The 27566-nt window shown below is 45.9% G+C and overlaps 1 protein-coding gene across 17 annotated transcripts in view; it reads left to right on the forward strand.

Annotated features, from left to right (window-relative positions):
- Positions 1 to 27566, forward strand: part of LOC149327960 (uncharacterized) — a 90891-nt gene that overhangs the window by 14878 nt on the left and 48447 nt on the right. For 6 of the 17 annotated variants that reach the window (XM_089563064.1, XM_089563062.1, XM_089563063.1 and 3 more), the window contains 9 exons: positions 3190 to 3329; positions 7143 to 7283; positions 9182 to 9233; positions 10750 to 10877; positions 17656 to 17803; positions 18539 to 18632; positions 23472 to 23615; positions 25553 to 25672; positions 27190 to 27298. In XM_089563064.1, coding sequence (XP_089419190.1) covers positions 9227 to 9233; positions 10750 to 10877; positions 17656 to 17803; positions 18539 to 18632; positions 23472 to 23615; positions 25553 to 25571 — 540 coding nt within the window. In that variant the 5' untranslated portion in view covers positions 3190 to 3329; positions 7143 to 7283; positions 9182 to 9226 and the 3' untranslated portion in view covers positions 25572 to 25672; positions 27190 to 27298. The other 11 variants (XM_089563075.1, XM_089563072.1, XM_089563078.1 and 8 more) reach the window with 9 other exon arrangements.

Consider the following 27566-nt stretch of genomic DNA (forward strand, 5'->3'; position numbering starts at 1 on the left):
AAACAATCCTGCCACTGATGAAAATGACGTTTTAAAGTGTGTTCTTGTAAGATAATCATCGGCATCAACTTGGGGGTAAAACTCATCTGCAATAAAAGCTCCCTTCATCAAAGTCTTTCGCAATGAATAATTATCGCCTGAATGTCTGGCAAAGAGCCAGTACGCGAATTTTCTTGCGCCATTATTTGCCCTGAAAATCTTTTAGCACTTATTACTTGGGCTACCCTCAACAAAACAGTCCATGCTCTATCACAAAACATTCTTTTCTCTGTGTGCTTATTCTCTAACACTAGAATATGCAGCGTCATTCGTCTTCTGGTCACGTGGCTTGCTTTAGACCTATATACGTCGTCATCATCATCCTGACTACACCCACTGCAGGGTAAAGGTCTCTCCCCTGTGTCTCCAATTAACCCTGTTCTTTGCCAGCTAGTTAATCTCTTCTTAATCTCATCCACCGGCCTAACTTTCTGCTGTCCCCTGTTACACTTGCCTTCGCTTGGAGTCCACTATGTTACTCTTAAGGACCAGTGGTTATCTTGCCTTCGCATTGCATGTCATACGCAAGCCCACTTCTTCCTGTTGATTTCGACTAGGTTGTCTTTAACCCGCGTCTGTTGCCTCACCCACTGTGCCTTCTTCTTGTCTTCTAACTTTATTCCAGTCTCCTAACTTCCATATTTCGCTGTGCTGTCCTTAACTTAACCAGAGCCCTTTTTGTTCGCTTCCATTTGTCTGCATCATATGTGAGTACCAGTGAGGTAAAGCTGTTGTATACGTTGGCCTTGACAATTATCCGTGAACTGCCATTCGTGATCTGGAAGGACTTACCATTTGTGCTCCACCCCCTTTTTTCTCTCTATTTCCCTCTCATGATCCCGATCAATAATCACTACCTGTCCTTAGTAGACATATTTATTCCCTTTTCGCGCACCTCGCTACCAATTGCGAACTGCTGTTCCCTTGCGATATTCTTGAACATTACTTCGGTTTTCTGAATGTTAATTTTTAGACCCACTGTTCTCCTCTGCCTGTCTTTCTCATTAATCATGCTTTGCAGTTCATCTTCTGTTCCCTTGCGATATTGTTGAACGTTACTTTGGTTTTCTGAATGTTAATTTTTAGACCCACTGTTCTCCTCTACCTGTCTTACTCATTGATCATGCTTTGCAGTTCATCTTCTGAATGACTAAGCAAGGCGATGCCATGAGCTAATTGCAGATTACTTGGAATTTTTCATTAACTCCTATCTATATCAGCACTATTGCTCGCTAGCTTCAGGTCTTCCTTCGGTGCAACACTGCACGGTTCAGAAGCACAACAACATGAAATACAAAAGATCTAGCCATTTTGTTTCGTCAATGAACAGGAGTAAGTGCCAGTAGCTGCCGCAGTGCTGTTTCTGTGTCTATTTGCTGCATTCTACTGCTCTCATCTCTTCGGAAAAAAAATCCGACGAATGAAACTTCTTAACAAGAAGAATCGTGACACACTCAGAGGCAAGAAAGATTTTTTTCAGCAGACAGAAGTGACGTACATATATTGAGCGAACGTAATTTTGCGTGAACGGCAGCGAATGAACCGAGAGCAGATTTGACATCTTCCCGGAAACCTGCTGCTGGCCTTGTTGAACTTTGCTGTTGAAGTGTTTTATGATAAGAAGGGAAGAACACGAAATGCGTTGTAGAGCCTGTCTTTACTCCAGCCAGCAGAGCGACCTCTAGATGTTCCTTTGTTAGCGGGAAGGGAATTTTGCGTGTTATTCTGCAGGAGTCCTGCAGTACTTGGAAGAAACTGAAGTTTACTAGCAGACCTATGAAATTAGTCATTGTTGTGCTTGGAATGCACCCATGGGCATGAACAGCCTGAGAGGTATTTATACCCTTTTCACACCAGCATCAACTCCGGTGGTTCTATTCCCGAGCCCCTTATAGAGCGGACTTTGTCTGTGGGAATGTATCCAAACGTAAGAGGTCCAGACTCGGTGAGAACTAGGACTTCGACATTTATTTACACTCCATAGCACTGACGAATACTATACAGCAAAATGCACCACATTCCTGAATCATGCGGCAGTTTCCGCGTTTTTAGTTCATAAGTATTCGAGCGATGTGGATCGTTCCTGGGTAGACCCTAGCCTGCTGCGTTTCATCACTTTTAAGGCATTCTTATTTCCTGAAGATGAATATGAATATATGTCCTGTTTCCCTTTAGTAATCGCTGGGATATCACTTTTTGGTATTTGCAGTTCTTTTTTTGCTGCGTAAAACAAATGCACATAACGTACACACTATGATGCGCGGTTTTTTCTTGTAATGTGCACGTTGTAACAGAAACCATTTCATTACAACTCGGTGGTTACAGTGCTCCATAGTGAACTGGAGGACTCCTTTTTCAATCCGGTCGAGACGACAAAGTTTGGTGGGAAGCAAAACGCAAAAGCGCCCGCATCCTTTGTGAATTCACTGCACATTACTCACCCTCTGGGCATCCAGATTTACCCAGAGCCATTCACTACTGTGTCTTCCCGTAGCCCGAGTCGCTTCGGGACGTTAAACCACCGCATGTTGTAGTTTTATGCGAAGCATATTGCTAGAGCTACCACTCACCCCGTCGGCGTGGGACCCCTAGACGTCACACCACGTGACACCGTGACGTCACACCACGTGACACCGTGACGTCACACCACGTGACATCGGATGAGAGAGGCCGCCTCCACCTCGTGCCGTCGCCGTGGGACCCCTAGCCGTCACGCCACGTGACACCGTGACGTCGTCGTGACGATGCCATCGCACAGACGCCGGAATGTCCTCGAGCGGCATTCCCGCGCATTTCGAACGCGCGTTCACACTCGGTGTAGGTGAAACGCTCGCTCCACCGGGCAGGCTGACGCGGCTTCCGTGGCAATCCAGGCGCTCACCCAACGCGCGGCTCGGGGTTAGTCGGCGTTGCGCTGTAGCCATGCCGTTGTCTTCCCCCACGATGAAGGCTTCTAGTGGTTGTATTAAAATGACCAAGTATGCAACCAAGGAAAGCCATGTATTACCAAGCCTAGCCACCAATATGCTTCGCATCTGACTAGGCTTAACCTTAACTAAGCCTCAGCCATAATTTTTTTTGGAACACTCCGAAGTTAAATTTGCAGTAACTGAGTCATTGGCGTTTTTGTTTTTTTGTCGTGATTGGCAGCTCGAGCTCCTGGCCAGCCCATCGTCCAAGCTGCGTACGCCTCTTGTGTCTGGACTGTTATCATCACGTGGGTGCCGCCGACGGCCGGCTGTCATCCAGCAGCCGCTACTGACTCGGCCGTGCAGAAATAATGGCCGAAAGTGAGTACGGTTGTACGTGACCTTTCCACGTAGCAGATGGAAACACGACTCGGTGATCCACGGTCTGAACGGCACAACTAAAACACTTCAGACAAGGCTAGACATATGCAGAATTTCGTAATAATTTACAATCTACAGCATAAAACTGAAAATTACATTTGCGCAAATCGTGAAATACTGCACTGCTCAGCTTAGCATTTTCCTCACTGGAATACTCGTGCATGGTTTTGCCTGAAATACAGGGGGGGGGGGGGGGTACAACTTATAAGCTTGTTTTGAAGTGGATGTCTCTGAGCACGCTCGTATTCGTAATATCCACCTCCGATGTTCAGCAGAGTCAATGTAGCTAAGAAACTGAAAGTGCACGTTTGGCGCAAAACATCTCTTTAGGGAGATTTTGGTGTTATGTACTGCGTTTGCTTTATTTTCAGTTTTCTGCGAGAAAGTGATAAAGCTGTGTTCATCAGCTCTACCTACTTCTCTGCAAGAAAAAGTTGTGCTGTTTCATTATGAGGATGCTATGAACCGAGCGAGGGGTCACAATTTGTGCTATTTACAGGACGTTGACACTGAATTAACCTTCAAAAGATAGTGGCATGATGACACAGGTTACTGCGTTTCTCCTGTGTTCTTTTTTTTTTGCTTCCAATAACTAACCTCACCTTGAAAAGCTAGTGACATGACGAGACAGGTTACTGCATTCATAACATACTGTGTTCTTTCTTAGCTACTAATAACTAACCTAACCTTCAAAAGCTAGTGGCATAAGGAGACAGGTTACTGTGTTTCTGCTGTGTTCTTTCTTGCTACTAATAGCTAACCTTACCAAGGAAAGCTAGTGGCATGAACACACAAGTTACTGCTTTTCTGCTGTGTTCTTTCTTGCTACTAATAGCTAACGTAACTTTCGAAAGCTAGTGACATTACGATACATATTCGTGCCTTTCTCTTGTGTTCTTTCTTTCCTGCTAATAACCTAATTTAAAAATGCTGGCACCATGATTAGACAGGTTATTGCATTTCTTCTGTAGTCTTTCCTTGCTACTAATAACTAAAGTAACCTTCAAAAGCTTGTGGCATAACGAGACAGGTGACTGCAGTTCTCCTGTTTACTTTCTTTGCTACTTATAACTGACCTAACCTGCAAAAGCTAGTGGCATGAAGAAACAGGTTACTGCATTTCTGCTGTGTTTTTTCTTTGCTACTAATAACTAACCTAACCTTCAAAAACTAGTCACGTGAAGTGAATGGTAACTTCATTTCTGCTTTGTTCTTTCTTTGATAGTAGCAACTAACCTAATCTTGAAACGCTAGTGGCATGACACTAGCATCAAGACCGGTGGTTTCATTCCCGAGGCCCTCAGAGAGTGGACTCAGTCATTCTTGTGCCCTTTGTCTGTAGGGTTGCATCCGTGCATAAGAGGTCTGGCTTCGGTGAGAACTAGGACTTCGACATTTATTACACTCCATAGCCCTGACGAATACTGTAGCGCAAAATGCACCACATTCCTGAATCATGCGGCAGTTCCCGCGTTTTCAGTTCATAAGTATTCGTGCGATGCGGATCATATGCGTATATCCTAGCCTGCTGCCTTTCATTGCTTTTAAGCCATTCCGATTTCCTGAAGATGAATATGGATATTTTGTTCTGTTTTCATTTAGTAATCACTGGGATATGACTTTGGTACTTGCAGCTTTCTTTTGCTGCATAAAAGAAATGTACATAACGTACGTGCTATGAGGCGCACTTTTTTTTTCATGTAATGCGCACGTTATAACACAAACCACTTTATTACAACTCGGTGGTTACGGCGCTCCATGCTGAACTGGAGGACTCTTTTTTCAATCCGGTCGATGATGATGATGAAAACATTTATTTAAAGCCACAATGACTTACTTAGTTTAAGGGAAGGCTGATCGGATCCCTACTCCGGGACGCCGTTGGTAAAAGCCGCTGCCCTTGCTCTGGCGACGAGGGCTCGTTGTTCCTTGAGGTCCGAGCTGGACAGGGCCGCCTCCCAGCCCTCCCGCGTTGGCTGATTTATGATGTCAATACTATTATTTGCCTGACAAGCCCATAACATATGGTATAAGTTTGCCTTCTGGCCACAAAGTTTCCACTGTGCCGAAAAGTACTCGGGTTTAATGGCGTGAAGCTTAGCTGAATTATTAAACGACATACCTTGTAGCCTTCGAAGGTGACATTCTTCTTAGTTACTTAGACCCTTTGCGGGCATCGGGAGTGTCTGCCTTTGAAGGCGCAAATGCTGTAATATCTCTGAATATGTTGTTAACGGAGAGGGGGAGCCTGAATCAGTAAGGGAGGACGTAGAAGGATTCCGCGGAAATAAATCTCTGGCCGAAGCGTGTGCGCGCTCGTTTCTTCAGCTCCTTGGTGACCTGCTACCCTTATTAATTCCTTCCGTTTAGCTGAAGTCCTACATTGACTCAGAATCTTGCAGGCTAGCGGCGTGATTCTGCCACGCATATAGTTTCTATAAGCCGCCTGGGAATCTGTAACAGTGTATTTCGATGCGGAGGGCGTTGCGGCTAGAGCTATCGCTTTTACTCCATAGCCTGTGTATCCCCGTTACGAACTTAAAGACCGTCCACGACGTGCAGTTGGTGAAACACTGATATTGTTGATATTCCTTGTACAGGACCCGTAGCGTCCACGAAGAAGGCTCCTTCTTATTTAAATAGCACTCGTTCATCTTCTTGCTCCTCGCCACTCGTCTAGCATGATCATGCTCCAGGTGCATGTTTTTGGGAAGCGGAAGCGTAAGGAATTTGCTCTTCCACTCTTTAGGTATATCTTGTCTCCCACCAACTTGATACGGAAAGCTAATGTTTAAATCTTCTAAGACCCTGCGGCTGGTCGTAGGTGTGGCCAGTCACGTTACGTGGCTTGTAAGATGAGCGCTAAATAATTCATCAGCCGTATTTTGTACCCCTTGTTTTAGCAGACGCTCTATCGAAGCTTTCATGGGTAGGCCGAGTGCCTTCTTATAAGCCGTTCGAATGATAACGTCCAAGTGGTTTAGATCGGTCTTCCTCATGCGAAGGTACGGGGCCACGTACACTATCCTGCAGATGACAAAGGCATGTATTAGTCTAAGGGTATCCTGTTCTTGCATGCCGTTTTTCTTGCTTGTGATCCGTGATATCATACGGATGACTTGTTGGCACATCGTTGGTGACTTGGTGATCACTGCTGCGTTCACACTCTTGTTGTTAATGAGCAGCCCCCAAAACCGTATTGCTTCCACCTCGGGAATAGGTGTATCATGGACCGAGATTTCCAACGATGCAGTATCCCCCTTCCCTCGCAGGACGAGGAGCTCCGACTTGTCCGGGGAACAGCGCAGTCCGCATTCTTCTGCATACTTTTGAACCGTACTGGCACCCTCTTGCAGGGCCTCCTCCATCTGTCCAGTTTCCCTCCGTTGGCCATTTGGTTATGTCATCCCCGTAGAGGGCGTGGCGGATTCCCCTTATGGCATTAAGTTGTTCCGGCAGGCGCATGACAGCAACGTTGAAGAGCATTGGAGAAAGGATTGCTCCCTGAGGCGTCCCTTTGGTCGGAAGCAAAACGCAAAAGCGCCCGCATCCTTTGCGAAATCACTGCACATTACTTACCCCCTGGGCATCCAGATTTACCCCGAGTCATTCATTACGGTGTCCCCCCGTAGCCTGAGTCACTTCGGGACGTTAAACCACCGCCTGTTGTGGGTCGTTTTGGAATACTGCAGAAGTTAAATTTTCCGTAAGTGAGCCACTGCCGTTTTTTTTTTATTTCGTCCTGATTGGCAGCTCGAGCCATTGGCCAAGCCCTCCGTCCAAGCCGGGGGCGCCTCTTGCGTCTGGAGTGTTATCATCACGTGGGTGCCGCCGAAGGCCGGCCATTGTACAGCAGCCCCTACTGACTCCTCCGTGCAGAAATATTGGCTGAAAGTGAGTGCGGTTGCACGTGACTTTTCCAAGTAGCAGATGCAAACACGACTCGGTGGTTCACGGTCTGAAGGCCACAACTATAAAACTTCAGACAAGCCTCGAATATGCAGAATTTCGAAATAACTTAAAATCCATAGCTTGAAACTCAAAATCAAGTTTACGCAAATCGTGATATACGAGTGCCGTGTATTACACTGCCATTTTCTCCAGTGGAATCACCGTGCATGGTTTTGCCTGAAATAAAGAGAGGGTGAAACAAGCTTTTTTTGCGGTAGATGTCACTAACCACGCTCATATTCTTAATATCTATCACTGATGTTCAGCTTTATCAATGTAGCTAAGAAACTGAAAGTGCATGATCGGCGCAAAACATGTCTTTAGTGAGATGTTGGTGTTATGTACTGCGTTTGATTTATTTTCAGTTTTCTGCGAGAAAGTGATAAAGCTGTCATAATCAGCTCCACCGATTTCTCTGCAAGAAAAAGTGCTGTTTCATTGTAAGGACGCTATGAACCAAGCGAGGGGTCATAATTTTTGCCATTTACAGGATGATGCAACTGGATTAACCTTCAACAGATAGTGGCATGATGAGACTGGTTACAGCGTTTCTCCTGTGTTCTTTCTTTTGCTACTAATAACTAACCTAACCTTCAAAAGCTAGCGGCATGAAGAGAGAGGTTTCTGCATTTCTACTGTGCTTTTTCTTTGCTGCTAACACCTAACCTAACCTTGGACACCTAGTGGTATGACGAGGCAGGTTCCTCCGTTTCTCCTGTGTTCTTTTTTCCTACTAAAAACCTAACGTTCACAGGCTAGTGGTATGAAGAGACAGGTTACTGCGTTTCTGCTGCATTCCTCCTTTGCTAATAACAAGCCTAACTTTAAAAAAAGCTAGTGACATGGCGAGGCAGGTTACTGCGTTTCTCCAATGTTCTTTCCTTGCTACTTATAACTAACCTAGCCTTAGAAAGCTAGTGGCTTGACGATACTGGTTACTATGGTTCTGCTGTGTTTTTTCTTTGCTACTAACAAATAACCTAACCTTCAAAAGCCAGTGGCATTAGAGACAGGTTGCTGCGTTTCTGCTGTGTTCTTTCTTTGCTACTAAAATTTAACCTAACCTTGAAAAGCTAGCGGCATGACAAGACAGGTTACAGCATTTCTCGCGTCTTCTTTCTTTGCAGCAAGTAACTAACGTAACCTTCGAAAGCTAGTGGCATGAGGAGGCCGGTTACTGAATTCCTGCTGTGTTTCTTCTAAGCGACTAATAACTAACCTTACCTTCAAAATACTAGTGGCATGACAATACAGATTACTACAGTTCTGCAGCGCTTCTTCTTAGCTACTAATAAGCTGTGAGTGTGAACCATGCGTCAGCGAAACGAAGTGAGACCGAAAGGAAGAAAGAACTACGTCTGGCAGTGCTGAAGTCTCGAGGCACTTTTCGTATGTGTCCTTTTCCCTAAAGCACCCTTTTGCCGCCAATTTAAAAGGTCAGTCGGACCGTTTTTTCGTGAGAAGCCTTGGCGGAAACCGAGCGCCAGAACTATATAGAGCTGGAGATAATGGTGGCTGTTCTGACACTAATGTTTAGATTGCGGCTGCAGGACAAAATTTCGTCAAAGTTTGAGGGTCCAAGAGGCCTTCTGCAGAAAATTAACACGAACTGTTTTCTATATGCTATCACATGGCGTAGTACATGTTTGCACGCCAGTGGTGACACATTTGGCGCTGACAGAAAAGATTGGCGATATTTGGCTACTCTTGACCTCTGTATGGCAACTTTACTGAACTGGTCAAAAGAAACACTGCGGACACCTTAGGCAAATCGCACTATTTTGTTTTTTTATTGCAGGTGAGTTAGCACACGTGTTAATTTCACATCGTTTCTTCTGCAGATGACTGCTGCTCCTGTTTAGCGTCAGCCTCACGGCGTAACCACGATGATGGGTATGTGGATAAATTTCCTCTACCTCTGACATTCTCTTGGTGAATAATTATGCCCTTTCTGATGCTGCATGACCCACTCTGCAGTACATATGGGTGTATAGGGGAAATTAATATGCATTATGTTGCACTGAAAGGCGCGCAAGCGCTCTGTGATAATAGCACGTTTCGAAGAGCCGCAGGTAGTATAAATTAGAGACCTTCGATAATAACGTTGCTGGCCGCCGCAAAAAGATCCCCAGGTGGTCGAAATTTCCGGAGCCCTCTACTACGGCGTCTCTCATACCCTCAGTCGCTTTGGGACGTTAAACCCCATAAACCAAACCATAAACCAAACCGATAATAACGTTGCTCATATCCAGTGCATCATTTCTGCAAGTTAAACCCATAATTCAAATGTGACTGCAATTATAGCCAGTAACGTCAATGCTGCAATAACTTTTTTGTCATTGTTCATTAAACTCGACAAACGCGAGCTGGAACCGTGCCACTATCGTTCTCTCTCTTGATGGACAGTCTGACTCTGGGACGAGCCATCCACAAGTGTGGGAGCAAGATGCGCCTGCTGTGACTGGACTGTTAATATCACGAGAGCACCACTAACCTCTGAATCCTGTCCAGCGCCCATTTCCTGCCCACTATGGTGGGAAAGGCGTCCTGAAGGTGACGAAGACTGCCAGTGCCTTTGTGCACGCAGTAGACGCAGCCATAGCTCAGTTTTCCGTGCTACAGCACGTGGAATTTGAGGAACAGAGTGCAAGCCTAAACTCAAATAGGATGGGCATTGACTTCGCTGAAACTTGTTAGGCGTGCGGCTCAAAGATAGGCAATTCCAATTATTCAAATACGCGCGGCAAGCACTGCACTTAGTTCATATTCATAACCTTTCTTCTCATTTCAGTAAGTGAGCGAAGTTGTTCGGAAACATAAAGAGAGTCAGAGTTTTGGCTTTTCCACTCGCCGTAATACTTGTGACAAGCCTTTGTTTCGAGATCTCCACTCCCAAAGCTGACGCTAAGTCCATCTAATCAAACGCGTGCACGACGTTTGGGGCTGGCGAGGAACTTCCCATTTCAAGACATCCCCCTAACGTTTGGAGTTCGTTCCATTTCTGTTAGTGAAAGCAAACTATTAAGTGGCCAGTTTTACTGGTTGTTCAGTAACAGGAAGCTTTTTTTTTGTGTCATTTAGAAAAAGAATCAACCAGAGAAGGAGGAAATGTGTGCTGTGTTATCCTTGCAATGCCACGACAAGACCACTGCTGAAACGCATACGTGCTTCGCTCAGTTGCCCGATGCTAAACAAGGCTCTGGGTGAGTCATGCGTGTATGGTAGAAAGAAAAGGCACATATGGACGAATTGCGGACAGCTGCAAGATATTGGCCCGATGGTTCTTGAAAAGGAGTTAAATAATGGCGCTGGCCTAGCATAAAGTTCCGTGTGTTTGTAATTATGACACGTACAGTCGATTGCCAGCCTATGATGAAGTGGTTGCTCACAGTGCTGCTTCCTTTCATAGCAGGGAGGTGCTTTGGTGCAGGCGGCCGCCGGACAGCTCACCGAACGAATGAAGCGGCCGCCATCATCTGCATCGGAGTCGTCCTGTGGAAGGACGGTCGATGCAACTCTTCGGCTTTTAAAGCAAAGGTGAAGTATTTAGCATGCTTTTTCTTAAATATGCTCTCCTTCTTGCTACATTGGGGCAGAAAATTTTTATTATGTCTTGATAAAAATGAATAAAACTTCAAAATATGTGAGCAAATAAGTAACAATATAAGAATTACTATTCTTACTATAAATCGCAATAAAATTTTGGTAATGAGCCATATTAAATGACTGCAAATTTAGCCGTATGTTTAAAATATACTAGCTCTGTTAGCTAAATGTAAGCAGGTTTTTAATTAAATAAGATGCTCTGTTATGGGCATAAAGAGTGATGTTGAGAGTTGTTTGTCGTAGTCTTCGGTAATTCTAATTTTTTTATATCTGTTGAACACTAAAGGCTAATTACCTTAATTGTTTACTATTGTCTTAGGGAAAATTCGTGGAGACGGAAGTTGTAGTTTGTTACGAAAAACTGGAGTCTGAAATGTTATAAGGTGGTGCCATATACATACATTTTCTAACTGCCCCAAAACGAATGCCGCCAACGAGCTGGCAGTTACTGCTGAATAATTTGGGCCCACTGCAAACACAGTCACCTACGGAACTGAACTCTGATGATGAGCGTTTTTCCCCCCAAGAAACCGCGTCATGGGGCACTCAAGTACCACGGTTACCACGTGATTGCTCTCGTATTTCGCAGGCTTTCTTTTTTGTCTGTCAGAAGATGTTCGTAAATGGTTCCTTGTTCTTAATATTTCAGGTTGCTCCTTTTTCACGGGATCTACTTCTTGCAAATTTACACTTTTACCCGAATAGCAGTATTTACAAAGTGTGTAATCACTTCACAAATTAACTTAGAAGAAAGTTACTGAAGACTGTCACGCGGCTCTCAACAGTACTCTTGTTTTCGCTCACATAGGACACTGCTTCATTTTTCCTAAACGGTGTATTCACTGGGCTAAGAGACCTTGTATAAATTTGTTTTATCTTCTGTATTTCGGGCGGAACAGTTCGATAATTATAGCATGGTGGTTTGGCCTCTCCACTATATATGCGCTATTCTCCGCACACGCCCTCTGCTGATAGGGAAGGTAGCTTGAAGGAAAGGGTACGATTGCCTGCAGGCAGGTAGTGCGCCTGCCACCCGCGGCCCCAGTGTAGCACACGCCGTGGTCTGTTCGTCGGTAAGATAGGCGTCGCTGGCTAGAGGTGGTGCCAGAGAATCGCAAGCTTGTAAGCGCGTGGGCTTTTCGCCCGAGACGAGGCTGATCGGAGGTATAATTTGCGCCCTGCTGCAGACGAAACATAGAGCCAACGATGCTCGGCAATGCGTGTTCTGTGTGCGGCAAATTAAACAGCGCCAGCCTTTAGCCGCTCTCTTTCAACTCTCTTTCGATTTTTAAGTACTCAAATGAACTTTCTCTAAACCATTTTCTATTTAAGTGGGGCTGCGTCTACATCGACTAGCTAACGTCGTCTCGGAATGTGCCATAACCTCCTTCGAAACCGCATCTCAATTCCCCTCATATGTGCAGCTGCCGCAACGGGAAGCTGCCGTTCGCGGTGCCATATAGGAAGGGGTCGGCACATGAGAGGGTGCTGCTGTAATGGTCGGACGACGTTTGTGCTTGCAGTGTTTAAAAGGTGCGGAAGTGCAGCTGTGTGAGTACTGTATACGCTTCCCTTTGAGAATTAAATGGTTGGCGTGTGAGGGCATGAGCAAAATACTATTATGGCAGTAAATTTCAGTAACAATTTGATTCCACGGAACGCAGTGACATCGACTGAGTACAAAATCAAGCGACGTTAACTTTATGTTAGGATTAAGTGCTTCTTGTGAAATCATCAGTTCTATGATGAGCGCCCTAGGCACCGCCGCATTTTGCCGGCCACTGCACTCGATGGAACTCTATTGCACTAGCATCAAATGCTAAAGATAATTGTGGAGTGCCCGGTATAGTACTCTGCATATCTACTGCCCTTCGCGGTTTATTACAAGCAACCTACGAGGCGGTAACTGTCTTTGTAATGTTAACTGGCGTATTGAATTTAGCAAACAACATATAGGAGGCAGTAATTGTTTTTTTAATGTCAACCAGCCTGTCACGCCGCAGCTAGCGTGCGCCGTGGTAAAGTGTGAGGAGTGTCGCCTAAAGGGAGCAGGGGAATGCGCAGACAAAAGGAGAAGGACTTAAAACTGCGTAGCATGCGATGGTCGTGCTTCTCGGCCCCAGCGAGTGGGGAATGGTTTCTTCTCGGAAGTCGGTCGGAAACCCGAGACGACGACAGGACGGCTGGGGAGGACACGCGCTGTGCTTGTTTTCGTTCTTGCTAGCTGGCCAGAGCGGCTAACAGTGGAGTGTGTGTTTTGAATTGTGTTTGTTTCCTTCTGTTGTAATAGCTTCTAGTTAGCCATGGCTGCTTACAGCGAGGCGTGTGTTTTATATTGTTTACTTGTCTTTTGCCTTGTGACCTCTTACTTCTAAACGACGGCGGGAAAGTCGTCTATTGGCTAGAAAGTAAGTTTTGGCGGGAGGATTGTTTATTGGCGGAGGATGGAGTTTTTGGCGGGAATGTGACGAGATGGGTGCGCGCGAAGGAGAGCGCCGAGGTTGTGTGTGTGGCAGCCGGACAGATCGGTCGTGTGTGGCCGGTGGTGGTCCCGGGGCCGAGAGCGTAGAGTTGGAGACGCGAGTTAGTTGAGCGGCGGCCGGACGGGTTGGCCGTGTGGTGGCCAGCGGTGGTCCGGAGTCGTGGAAGTTTGAGTTTGTACTTTTAGTTGAAGCGGAGAGGCCGTTATCTTTTCGGCATATGTAAATAAGTTTTATATACATTTGTAATAAATAATTTCTTGAAGAAAGCCTTCCAAGTGCCTCACCATCCGAAGACCTGCACACCTGTCTAAACCCACCAGTCGCAAAGTACGTCCCCCGGGTCACTCACGAGACCCGCCCTCTAAGACTCCACATCAACATCGAAGGAGAGCAACATCAACGAGAGAGAGGGGAAAATTCGTGACTCAGCCTATTGAATTTAACAAGAACCTCTCAGACAGCGACTGTTTTGTAATGTCAACCAGCCTAGTGAATTTAACAAGCGACCTACGAGGCAGTAAATGTTTTGTAATGTCAACAGGCCTATTGAATTTAACAAGCAACCTACGAGGCGGTAACTGTTTTTGCAATGCCAGCTGGCCTATTGAATTTAACAAGCAGCCTATGAGGGAGTACTTGTTTTTGTAATGTCAACAGGCCTATTGAATTTAACAAGCAAGTTACGAGGCGGTAGCTGTTTTTGTGATGTCAACCATCTTATTGAATTTCACAAGCAACCTCCGAGGCAGTAACTGTTTTCGTAATGTCACCGGCTTATTGAATTTAACAAGCAACCTACGAGGCAGTAACTGTTTTTGTAATGCCAGCTGGCCTTTTGAATTTAACGAGGAGCCTACCAGGGAGTAATTGTTTCTGTAATATCAACAGGCCTATTGAATTTAACAAGCAACTTATGAGGCAGTAGCTGTTTTTGTGATGTCAACCATCTTATTGAATTTAACAAGCAACCTACAAGGCACTGTTTTTTTTATGTCAACAGGCTTATTGAGTTTAACAAGCAACCTGCGAAGCAGTAACTGTTTTTTGTAATGTCACCGGCCTATTGAATTTAACAAGCAACCTACGGGGGAGTAACTGTTTTTGTAATGTGAACAGGCCTATTGAATTTAACAAGGAACCTACATGGGAGTAGCTGTTTCTGTAATGTAAACAGGCCTATTGAATTTAACAAGCAACGTTCGAGGCAGTAAGTGTTTTTGTAATGTCAACCAGCCTGTTGAATTTAACAAGCAACCTACGAGGCAGTAACGATGCTTACAATGACAGCCGGTGTGTTGAACTGTGCACGGCACTAAATCTCCAGTTCAGCTGAACTTCTGCTATATACTGTGAAACAGCATGTTTTTTGTGGTTGCTGCCTATTTCAGGGCCTAAGCAGCAGCAATAAAGTTGTTTCAAATGCCTTGCGGCTCCACGAGAACCATCCTCGAGGGGAACCCTCATGCGACCACATTTCGATGGTGGCAAAGCGTAAAAGGCTTCCATGTGATCCGCGATGCCGGCGCATGTTAAACAACCAGACATGGTCCAAAGAATACGGAACCGTAGAATGCGCTGTCTTTATAGCGCATGTGTCACTCTTGGAAAACCACAATTAACGATTCACATTTAAATTTATCAGCAGCACACGAGGCCAAGGCTGGGTGTCTATAGCTGTCCACAACTGAGTTCAAGGTCCTCAAAAAGGAATCGCTGCACAAAGGACCTCCATTGCGATGGACTTGAAACGCAAAATTTTCCGCGTGATTTGGTATGATGTCATTGCACAGGAAGAGTGCCATGGACTGTAAAAAAATTAGGAGTACGCTTAGGCTTAGCCTCAAGCCGTCTTCTTCTTTATTCTTCTTCTCATTCCTTTCCTTTCTCACTTCCCAGCTAAAGTCAAGTTGCAGTCGTTGTTTATCGGCACATCACTCTCGACAAACCTGATGCCACGAACTGCAGCATAGCTTCCACGCCGAACGAACGGGCAGGAAGCCGCAAGATTCGTGGTTAACGCACCTTGGATGTGCACTGCGTTCTTTGCCGCTCACCGCGTGATTCCTGCGTACCCGCAAGGCCCCACTGCGCCCGAGCGAGACGAGCGGAGGCGCTGCTGTCGCGCACTGTCTATTGGGGCAGTGGCGTACATTGCGAGGAGCAGGACGGAGTGGTTTTAGCGGGCGCCGCATGATGGCGCTATGTGCATATCAAGCGGTGAGGAAAAGTAGTGGAGACGTACTTTGCTACTTGCTTAACTGCGACTTTTGTAATTTCTATGCTCATAATTACTAATTACACTAACATAATTACTAAGATACACTACAGTACATGTCTCTAAAGCACCCTTCTAACACAACATAGTATTCACTAGACGCACCTTTGTTCACTCCAAACCATTGCGCTGGCGTGGCGAAGCAGTTAGCGTGCTCGTCTCGCACTCCGGAGGCCCATGTTTGATTACCCAATTCGGCCAATGTCCTACTCAATTTTCTTTATTAAGGCGGAAGCCTTTAATGTCTCATCGTTGTAAGCAGCAGTTGTCGACAGAAAATGTCACGCTTTTCAACTGGTGGAAACGGTCGTGACGTCACAGTGCGCGAATTTCAAACGGGGCCAATTGTACTTTGGCTAGTAACCATGCAACCAATTGAAGGGATCGTATAGTGATGCTCCAAGTAAGTGGGACTGAGCTTAGTTAATTACTTAATTACCCAATTAGCCTAATTAGCTTTACTAGTCAGGCCATATAAATAAATAAAACCGATTAAGAAATTGCTCGAGCTCAGGAATCGAACCCCGGTCTTCGGCGTGAGAGACGAGCATCTATCCACTCCGCCATGCCAGCTCGATGGTTTGGAATGAACAAAGGCGCGTCTAGTGAATACGGTGTCTTCACTCTCTCTCATCCTCCTCCATTCCCTTCCGGCGAGGTTTAGGTGTCCACCGACAAATGAGAGACAGATACATTTCCTTTCCTCAAAAACCAATTTACGGACGAGCGAGGCGTAGAACCGAATGGGCGATGGCGTTCTATGGACTCCTTGGCAGCGTTGCAAGACGCTGTCGCGTTCCACTCTTAGGGGCGAAGCTTAACATCTTAACCACACATCAGTGACCACACTTTAGGTCAAAAAAGTGCCCCCCCCCCCCTGAATTTTGTGACACAGTTACTGCGTAATTTCCTTTCCTCAAATACAATTTTCATTTTCTTCATTACGGCTCCTCTTTATCTATCTTCTTTCACTCCCACTTCCTCCCTTCCTCTACGGTGCGGTTCAGGTGTCCACCGAGATGACAGAGAATTACTGCGCCATTTCCTTTCCTCAAAAAGCGTTGCGTTCAAAGGGCAAGGCATCGCGCCGAACGGGTGGTGGCGTTCCGTGGACTCCCTGGCAGCGCTACAACACGCTGTCGCGTTCCACTCCAAAGGCGAAGCTTAAGCGTCATTAATTAGCAGTTAATTAGTATTCAGGCATTAATCAGTAATTAACCATTAATTAGTGATGTGTCATCACTTAGTAATTAGTACTCAATTACATGTGACGCCACCAGTGCCACAGAAACAGCGAAGGTGGTGCGGAAAACGCTTCCGCCTCTACCCACTTTAGACAGTCAAAGTGCCCCCTGAATTTTTAATGCTTTTGGGATTTTTACTCATGGCCAACGCCGCTGATGACTCCGTCTTTTCTGCGACATGGGGCCCTTTTTTAATGCTAGGGCGTTAAAACTTCCAAATTGGTTTTTACCCATGACTAGTTCTGCCCAGTTGGCCCTCAATGAGAATTTTTCTGTCCCACTAGACCCAGTAATGGAACCACTTACTTTCCAGTTGGTCCCCAGTTGCTCCCATATGGATCTCGATTGGGAAATGATGTCACCCATTTGGTGGCAAACTAGACCCATTTGCTGCCCACAAGGCCGCAGCTGGGTTTCCAAGCGTAACCAGCTTGCTTCCATTGGAACCAGTTACTCCCAGTTGAAACCAGTTACTCCCACTTCAATTTGCTTCATTTGGAGCCCTAAAGCTGCACTTCTGTGGATTCTTATGAGTAATTACTCCTCCTATATTTCAAATATACTTTGGGGACTACCCAAGAGCACAATTACCGGAAGGAAGAACCTACAATGTTGTCAGTCTCGCGTAATATGTAATTCTTCTGGCCGGAATGCCCAAGTTACTCTGTGTTGCATTTCTAAATCTTGGCTTCACTTCTGCCCTCCAGTCTGGTTGTCTTCCTTGGAAGCCAATGCCTGACTCAATAACTCCAGCTGAAGCAGACTTTCCTGCCTTAGCACGGACATCGTTATGTCAGCGGATGCAACTCACTGCGGTGCATCCGCGGCCAGCCACAGGCGGCTGCGGTGCAGGAGGTGAGGTTAAGATGCTCGCTTTGAATCCTCCGCGCACTGTATGATGACGCGAGTTCTGATAATGCCCGCTGTTTTTGTAGGAGACACAAAAGTTATGCAGATGGAATCATGCTTGTAAACTTCGTTCTCGATGCACATTGCAGCGCACATATGCGAGTGAAAAAACTCGGCCCACACTCAAACCAAGTATCCCTTCTCCTAAAATGAGTGCCCATAGCGATGTGTTAAAGTCTCTTAAAGCAAGTATTCATTTCAAAGCACCCACACATCCTCTGGAACTCCTTCACTACTGACATTTGGACATTCCTTCAACATGGCTGCATTAAACACAACGTATTCAATTTCTTGTGCATGATTTTTGTTTGCTGCTTCATACTTGCATGAAAATGGCTTGATGCTGTTTTAGTCCGTCTACTTGGAGGTCCTAATAACGGTTTCATTAGTGCCCCCTTCTCGGTAATGAAAACAATAAACACAGGTTTGATCCTGGCCGTGGCGGTTGAATTTCCATGAAGACGAAATTCTTGAGGCCCGTGCACTGTTCGATGTCAATGTACGTTAAGGCGCCCCAACTGGTCAACATTTCTGGAGCCCTACACTACGGCCTCCATCAGAGCCTGAGTTGTTTTGGAATGTTAAACCCCCATAAACCATTAACCATATTTTTTTTAAATACTGATTGTACTTTTCAGGTGGGCATTTCAAAAGCAGCCGCCTTGTTTTCAATGCCACCAGTGCTCTCTGGTCATCATGACATCCCTGAACGATGCCCAGTCGACGAGTGGAGGTGCGGGGGCCACACCTCCTTGCCGAGCCCATGGAGACACCGGTATGTATGGCGTTCTCAAAATCGCGATGCTCCGGCTACGCAACACGTGGCAAGAATTTCAATATGAACCTGGGAGGTACATAATCAGTGAAGAGTATCTCAAAATTTCGTGCACAGAGGCTGTTAAACTCTATAGTAACACCCAGTCATTAGTGCAAGCATTTTTCTCCAACGCGTCTCCCTCTAGCCTTAGCAACATTCATCTGATCCATTTTTTTTTCTCAAGCAGACTTCAGCCATATTTGTCGTCTGCCAAATCCATATATAAGTTTTAAATAATGACCAGATATATTTAGATGCCGTGCAGGAAATCTGCATTAAAGCGCGAACTTAGCGGCTTGTTCCTCCCGACCGCCTGAACGTGTGTTCCATGTGTTATAACAGGAGTGTACCTAGACTATACAATTCACCCACTAGGAATGCCTTCATGAAGCCTTCAAAGTCACAGCTGCCTTAGAACTGCTAACCTATCAACAATCCATTAATATTCAAAGAGTTCAAATCACTCCGCAATAAACTAACAACAATGTTAAAAAAAAACAAATACATGTATAGTATCAATATGTTCTGCAGCGACACAATGTGCTGATATGTTATAATGTGGAAAAAGCAGAACACTGTTCTGCATCCTAATATAGAAAAAAAAAGCTTTTCCCAGTGTTATAGAGCATGGAGGTAAAGAATTTAAGGAGGAAGAGCATTGGCGGATACATTTAATTAACTTTTGGTGCTGCAGGGTGGTGAAAGTCTTGGGCCTTCTAGCACCTCTGCATCTGACGGAAATACCAGTTTCCACTCTTTTCTTTCGTTGTCCGAGAGACTGTGACGAAGTATTTTCATATAGCAATGTTACTAAAAACGGCAACTGAAAGATTTCAACAGAATTCAGATTGCGCGTGTGAAGTATGTACTTAAATTCATCTGCCTTGACTTATTTAGCAATGCAGGTGTTGTGGATACGTCACCGCAGCTTACGTCGTGATAGATTTAGAAATATTTTAATAGGTGCCAAATTATTGAGCACAAACGGATTTTGGCTGCCTTCTGCGTTAGCGGCTTCCTTCTTGCACCTATCAGATCGTGTGCCAGTGAGAGGGGTCGTCCCTCTAACATATTCTAGACTAGACGTATGGGCGAGATTTGTGTTTAGAGAGCTCCTCGCGGGCACAGCTTCGGTGTTGCCGCAGTGGACGGCAGAATTCTAAGCCGAGTACGCTCGTGTCCGAGATTTTTTTCTTACAACTCGGGAGGGTGGGAGGGAAACGCAAGATGAGGGACTTGGAGTGTGCAATGAGGAAAGCAGGGTCGGGAAAAACGTTTGCGGGTCAGAAGATATGCTGCGAATTCAGGAACTGTTGGTCAGCAGTGACGTGCTCTCGCTCCCAAAGTTTGCGGAATAGAATTTGTCGCCTCGTTGTACAGACATCTGGTAACATGACATCTTCGAGCTCTTCACTAAAGTATGGTAGCACCTTCGAAGAGCTTGGTGTCAAACTAGGAAAGACAACTACACTTACTACCTCTCTTCAAGCAATATTTCCACCAGTTATTTGTTATAATGCAAAATGTAATCTATAGTTTGCATAGGTATTCGGTTCTTTGTTGCTGAAATGTTTAAAATAATCTGTACGCCTATAGAGCTGATTGCGTGCCTACATTTGATGCCTTGTTTCGATGTTGCACTTTAAATGAGGCACTCCGGAATGATTGAATGTAGAGTTTCAAGGAGTGCCCTTCTGGTGCTTTGGTACACGAATATACACGTTGTTTCACGTAAGACTTCACACAATTTTTAAAAGTAGGCTTGTTGGGTTAAAAGATAGCTTTGAATAATATTGAATAGTCAGGTTTTTAGCGAACACAATTAGGCCCCTTTAAATAAGTGAGAGGCGTGTAGCCCGCCGTAAGTAATAGCCATATCAGTTTATAGAATTTCAAAAACGCGATTAGCCTCCGCGCTGTGGCCCAACATATTTTGGCTACATCGCTACAAAAATATATTTGCTTTCGAGAAGTTTCCAGACAAAGCAACCTGTTCGGTGCATGTATAACTCGTCGAAATAGGCAAAAGTTTGTTTGGTCACAGCGCCGAGTTTAACCGCGTTTTCCACATTTCAACAACTGAAACGGGATTACTGACGGTGAGGTACACGCCTCTCAGTAATTAAGGAGCCCAATAGTAATATTAAAAAAGTTAGCCATTCGGTATTACTTAACCAGCACGGTAATTAGCACTTCCTAGCATTATTCTGATGTACCACATACTGACAATGCTATTCGGAAAAAAACGCTCTTCTAACTCCAAAAGCCTATCATTAAAATTTCTGGAATGCCTTAGGTGAAACAATCTGTGCAGATGTTCAAAGGTAGGCTTGTAGAGACTGTATAGAGAGCATTTTCGCAAAAAATGCGAACGGAATAGCGATGAGCTGGCTTCACGTTGAAGCCATCACTACCAGGAATTTGGGAAAGCGGTCTAGTTCACTTGTTTTGCCACCAGGTGGGCACGACAAGAAAGTAGCGGCTGCATATTCTTCTGTAGAAAAAGAATACCCGGCGGCAGCAAAGGCTCTATGTAAGAACGCGACCACTTGGCTTTCGTGCCACGCAAACGTGTGTGTGGACGCACTGGCTATGCAGGCTTAGGTAGGGTAACTTTTGCGAAAGCCACATTTGGACTTTGCAGTGTCTTTTGGCGAATATGGTACTGAACAATAGGAAGCTCTATTAAAGTTCAGGTTCTTTTCGCGGATCACTTCTTCACGGTGAGCGTCGATTTAACGTTGGACGTGAGGCAGACTGCCAGCAGATGGACAAGCGATGAGACACGGACGAAAAGAGGAACTGGACGTTATATGACCACCTCGAAAACAATATAGAAATAAATATACAAAGAAGAACAAGATGCTTTGGACACAGCTTCCTAAGCAGACTGAATAAGTGGCCCTTGACCTCAATGCCCGCTCTTCATTGTTTCTCGAAAGCAGGGACCTGTCCACTTCCTCCGACGAAGCCTGACCGAGAACCACATCACAGCGCGCAACAAGCTGTTAAGTCACCTTATCCGAAACTTCTAGAAGCGGCTGGTTGTGCCTAGAAAGAGAGGAGTCGCCGCAGTTCTCCTTAATTGCAGCGTCTCCCTCCCGCTCTTTTCCCGAGGGGGCCGCGCGCGCCCTGCTTCCCCGAGGTCACGAGGAGATTCCCCAAGGTCGCGAGGAGAGGAAGACCTGAGACCTGCTCCGAGATGCGGCTATGGTTGCGCACGGCTTGCAGAATTAAATTCGTCACCAAATTTATTATCAGTGACTCCAGGACCGCAATAAATAATTTCTCTAAATGTCGTATCTCTCCCGTCACCCTCCACATCCTACAATCTATCACGCGCACTCCTCCCTTGCAGGGAACCGGCGGCCCACTCACACGCCCGAAGCATTATCTATCCGGGCGGGGCCCAGCCCCTATCCCCACCATGGAGCGAGGTTAGCGAGAGATTGGTTCACCCCTTATGAGGACATCACCCGAAATTACCGACTTCGACAGGTCCCTACACCGCAAGAAATCTCCTAGCGTCAGCTTCAAACGAATGCCTTCCCGAATCGGACAGTTCTCTCCTAAATCCACCCTACCCACTCTTTCCCAACTGCACATTCTGCTGTGGCCCCGCTACCCTATCCCACATCATGTGGACCTGCCCTATCACCCCCTTCCGCTTAATCACTACCGAGGAGCAGCGAGAGACCGGGCTGCGCAGCTCGGAGCTGGGCCTTCAGGTTCGACTCGTCCAACGGGGTGACTGGGTCGCCTTTGCGCATAAGCTCTTACCCACTCGGCGGCGGGGCTGACCTGCTGCGTTATAAGGGACTTGGCCTTCCCCCTGAGCTAATAGTTAATTGTCTGCCTGTGTTTCTTCTTCTTCGGCGCAACCCTCGCGAACTGTAATGGTCATACAGATCCTGTTCAATTTTAAGCTCCTGAAAACAAAGCGATCAGAACTGTAGATTATTCAGAAATTGGCGCCCAAAAGTACTCAGGATTTTGGTCATTTCCATAGGCGCGCATTGTTTAAACATAGAATGGTTTTGGAACAAACGATGGACGCGACATTGAAACGTGGCTGAGTTTGAGTTATATCGGGGGTAAGCTATACAATCTAACCCGTGAGACGAAACCTCGTCCGTTGTCTGTACGATCAGTTGTACCAAAATATACGACTTTTTCTAATGAAGCCGCACAGGCTATAACGCCTACGGGCGCTGCTAGAAGCGTCGCAAATTCCCGATAACGGCAGACTATTTCCTTATTGTCAAAATTTTTTTCGCGTCAATTGTTTTTTGCTCGCCACTTTTTTGTTGTGGTGTCTTCCAGTCCCTTGCTCATTTATCGCGAGCCCTTTTCTTTTTCATTGTAAAGATTATAAAGTGGTTATTTCGGCCTTTGTTCGCATTACAGAATGCGTTGATCTTGATAAGTGTTTGAAGTGTTCATCGATAATTTCTTTATCTGTTTTCCTCTCATTTATTACCTATGTCTTTTCTGGTATTGGGTTTAATGGCGCATAAAGAGCTAAGGCCATTATGCTCCAAGCCCATATTACCTATGTATGCGTGTGTAAGCAAAACAAGTAACTATGGACATCAGTGTTGGTTGTTTTGTTAGGGCATTGTCATGAGGTCAAGGTGAAAGCGCTCGGCGTTTTCGAAGAAATGGCCTTGTTGGCCAATGTACAGTTGTTCCTCCCTTCTGGAAGCATTTAATGGTGTCTCGTGTGCAGCGCCGCCGTTAAGCTGCATCGCACTCCGAGTTTTTCTCTAGTAAACTCATGCTTCTCTCAAAATGCAGGCAAGCCGAGGCCGGCTTGTGCCAAGCTCTCCCGCTGATCCCCGTGGGCCTCTCGTCGAGCTCATTTCGCGGCCCGTCGAACGAGTGGCGGAAGCAACCCGGGTTCCATCTAATTCCACCACAGTGGGTCAAGGGCGGAAAGAGGTCAGTCAGATGATGCCAGTATCGTGCTACACAGCTTACCCTTTTCCCTGTTATTCAGGCATCAGCCTTACTTGTCCCATTGTGAGAAAACCTGCCTTTTTGTGTGTGCATGTGTGTGTGTGTGATAACACTCGATAATACACTTAAAAGAAGGCAGTTAAATCAATGATCAGTCACGCGAGGTTGCTCGGAAAGAGCTAACTAGATCGCACAAGTCCCACGGGCGGCAGCACCTTCCATCTCAAGACAGTGACGCTGCGCTTAACCGCTGCTGCACTGTGCCATGAGGACTCTTAGGAATCTGTACTGTGCACATACGGGCATTAACCCATCAGCTATCATGCCCTTACGGTGGAGCGCGGACCGCAGTACGCCGGCGACTGCCTTCACATAGCGCGCCACCAGGACGGCTGCGGCGGCTGCGTAGAGCCATGCTGAGGTAGAATTGCCAGATGCGTATCATTGGGTTACATCACGCCGAAGCGCGTGCGGCGACCGCGTTCATATAGTGACAGGGAGGGTTTGCTCCTTCTCACACGTAAGCAGCCTTAATTGCGCCTGTCGGGTTTTTATGGCTGTTTACCAGCGCCCTGCTTCGAGATCTTCGTACTACGGCGTTACGCTGCTGGAAATGGCGGCTGTTATTTATTGATTTTTTTTTGTTTTAGAAATAAAAGTTAAAATTTAGGCAAAAAACGTTATTTTAATGTTTTAGACCGCAATATCCTCAAATCAGAAGTGAACACATTAGTCACAGAGAACATTGTGGTTGTGTAGGAAAAAGGCCTAAAACGAGAGAAATTAACACAAATACGTCCTTGAAACGAGAACCTGGTTATTCATTGAAAATGGTTTGATAAGAAATGAAAAGCTATATTGTGAATAAACAGAGAACAGACAATAAATATTTAATAAGAGTGACAATCTACGGAAGCAGCAATAATTTAGCTGATGGCAAAGTTGTTCGCAAAGCTATCAGTCCGAGACTGTAGAGAATAATATTGTCACGGCATGGAAGGCGACCAAGTTGGCACTGGCGCGGCGTGGAGCGCTCGCGCCAGGGCCGCGGCCATTAGATCATTCCATCGCCATACGCCATGTAGTCCTTTCTTCATCGGCTTGCCGTCACGTAACAGTATGTGTTGAAAGGAGATGTTTGCCTGCGAAGGTGGCGGCGCCTTTTGGTTGTTAATAGTGATGGCTAAATATGGGCGTCACAAATAATGAAACTTACAATTACATGAGTGATAAAAATTGTTTTGCGCTGAATTACTTTTGTGTTGCTGGATATATGGAAATGTTATTTTTGTTTTTCCCTGCCTAAGATTAATGGTGGAGATGAAGATAATTAACGATCTGAAAATAGTCTTAATTTGTTCGATCAGCTTAGTGAGCGTTTTGGTGAACGAGTCCTAACAATGAAGGCACACTTAGCCTAAGCATGATCTCTGATCTGTTATTTAATAAGAGCTTGAAAAGCCGGACTATGTTTAAGCTTGCGTGTTACTGGGCCTGCTTTACGACGAGACGAAGCACAGACAAATAAATACATAAACGCCATGACCAACTCCAAAGCTTTCGGATACTGTGTGGACACAATTTTCTGGGGACTGTTCAATTTCCAGCTCGAAAGCGTGTGTGAGCGGCTGACGACGACGCTCCATATAGCGCTGGATCCAAATACGAACACGTTATCTTATTATTCTTTTTCGAATGGCTGTGTCTGTGTGTGGAGTCTTCATGCTCCACGCAGCTCCTCATGTGCAGGAAGTCGGTACACTGAAGATGAGGGATGCGTGTTGCCGCTTTGCCAACCATTACAGCGCCCCTCGTAGATGTGCTTTTTCACCGGCTCTAGACTTCACTTCTTCCCGTACCCCGAGACGCGACTACATGAGCGCGCTTATCGACACTTTTGCTTTGGTGTGCCGTTACAGGTGCAGAGGAAGATCATAGCCCGAATGCCGACACCATCTCCCAAACATCGCTCAGTGGGAGGTGCCATTGTGCGGCCTGTGCGACGAAGCATCAGCCTTTCCGTGCTGCAGACCAGCAAGGTGGGCGGTGCTGCATGTCCGCGTACGTCGTTCGCGACTTCGACTAGTCTTCGCTTTGGAAGAACCGGGACGAACAATATAGTTAAACCTGGATATAACCACTCTTTTATTTACCACAAACGACGTTCTCTGCAAGTGGCATGTACGAACGAAGCAGTTTCACAGAAGTCGACTGAACAATTCGTCCGACCACCAACTAACAGGGCAGAGCGAGGGAGTATTTTCGTGCTAGTGGTCCCTAGGGCGCCGGTAACAAAATAACTGCAGAAGATAAGCTCCAGTGTGCTGCAGGCAATTGAATGGTGCTGGGATTTTGCTGTGCCACCCCCGTTTGCGTTTTTGTTTACGCGCGCTATGACATTAAATGTTACTCTACAGACCCGCTGCTTGTAGCGAGTGCTCCCACCAAACGACGGAACTGCGAAAGCTCCACTGTTTAATATACGTAGGCGACGCGTGTTCATGCATTGACATTCGGCGTCAGTCAGTGGAAGTTGAAGCTGTAGGGAGAAAAAAAATGCTTTGTGGATTGTCTGAATCACACGGGGGCATTGCTCCTCCTTTGGGTCGTCCGTAAGGCACTGCATACCATTATTAGGAAAGACGAGGTCTTGTAAACTTCTCCACATGGCTGTACTCGAATCTCCTTGTCGTTCGCTTTTATAGCGTCTCAATCTCAGCTAGTTAAGCAGCGTTTGCTTAGGGCCTACTTGGTTCATGATTTCAACGCGGAATACTTTTTAGTGCACCACATAAGGGAGGGAACAAGATAGGTGTTGAAATTCACAACTGTTTAGAAACAACGCGTGTATATATATATAGTAATGCAGTCATTCGTTATATAATAACCTTCACAATCTTACGCCTATATCGCGAAGAAATATTGTTTTCGTTTCAAGTACGGTCAGGTGTCGCTGATACACACATCAGCCTTTTATCTCTTCCAGTCCAGGCTTGTTCCCTTTATGTGCTGCGCTAAAACATATTCTGCCTTAAAAATGTTTTTACATTTTGTAATTTTCCTTGGGCAGAGGCGTGCGCGGATGTGAGCGGGTAGATGAGTGTTGTTTGCGTTGTTGTGCATCTGTAATCAGTGCATGTTGAAAGGGCACCGTGTTTTGTAATACCAAATATCTGCACGAGCATACGTGCCTGAAATGTTATTTATCAATAGTATGCTGTAAGTTTCTCTCGCAATGATTACTATGTATGCATCTTTAGGCGTGCGAGTCTGTACACAAATGTTCAAAATATGGTAGTGACTGTTTATTTCCATCAAGCGAAGCGCAGCCATACAGCTGCAAAGGAAATCTATACAGCTGCCACGTTTTTTTATGTGTAGCATTTGCGCATTCAATTTCTAAGTGGGCAAAGATTTCGAGACGAACGACCCGGTCGGGAATTTTGTCACCTGTTCCTCATTCCTGGAAGGGTGCAGCTGCGACATTTGTACCGATCAGCCCCTTAATCGGATCCCCCATTGAGTTGGCATTTGTGAAAATCATTCTTCACTCCAGGTGGTGGCTAACCAATCTCGGCAGCTGCCCAGCCCCTCAGCGTCGGCCGACAACAACTTGGGCCAGGCCCTGCGAGAGACGGGGGCCGCTTCAGGCAGCACAGGAGAGGGGTGAGCCTTTCACAGCACCACACGGAGTTAGAGCACCAGCCGAATAACCAACGACCGCAGTGTCGAGCTACATTCCTCTTCCTCGTTATTCCTCTCTCTTTTAGCAGTGCCCTGCTTTCCGGCCTTCATGATATGGCACTTTCCTGTCGGAATGGCAGCAATTATTAGGGTGATAGCACTTATAGTGGGCATTCCCGGCGTTTAGCATTATCGAATGCCTTTTAAAGTTTATGTATACAGGGTGTCCCAGCTAACTTGGACCAAGAT

The sequence above is a fragment of the Amblyomma mixtum genome, chromosome 10, assembly GCF_055824585.1.
Source record: "Amblyomma mixtum isolate Tamu chromosome 10, ASM5582458v1, whole genome shotgun sequence".
Lineage (NCBI taxonomy): Eukaryota > Metazoa > Arthropoda > Arachnida > Ixodida > Ixodidae > Amblyomma > Amblyomma mixtum.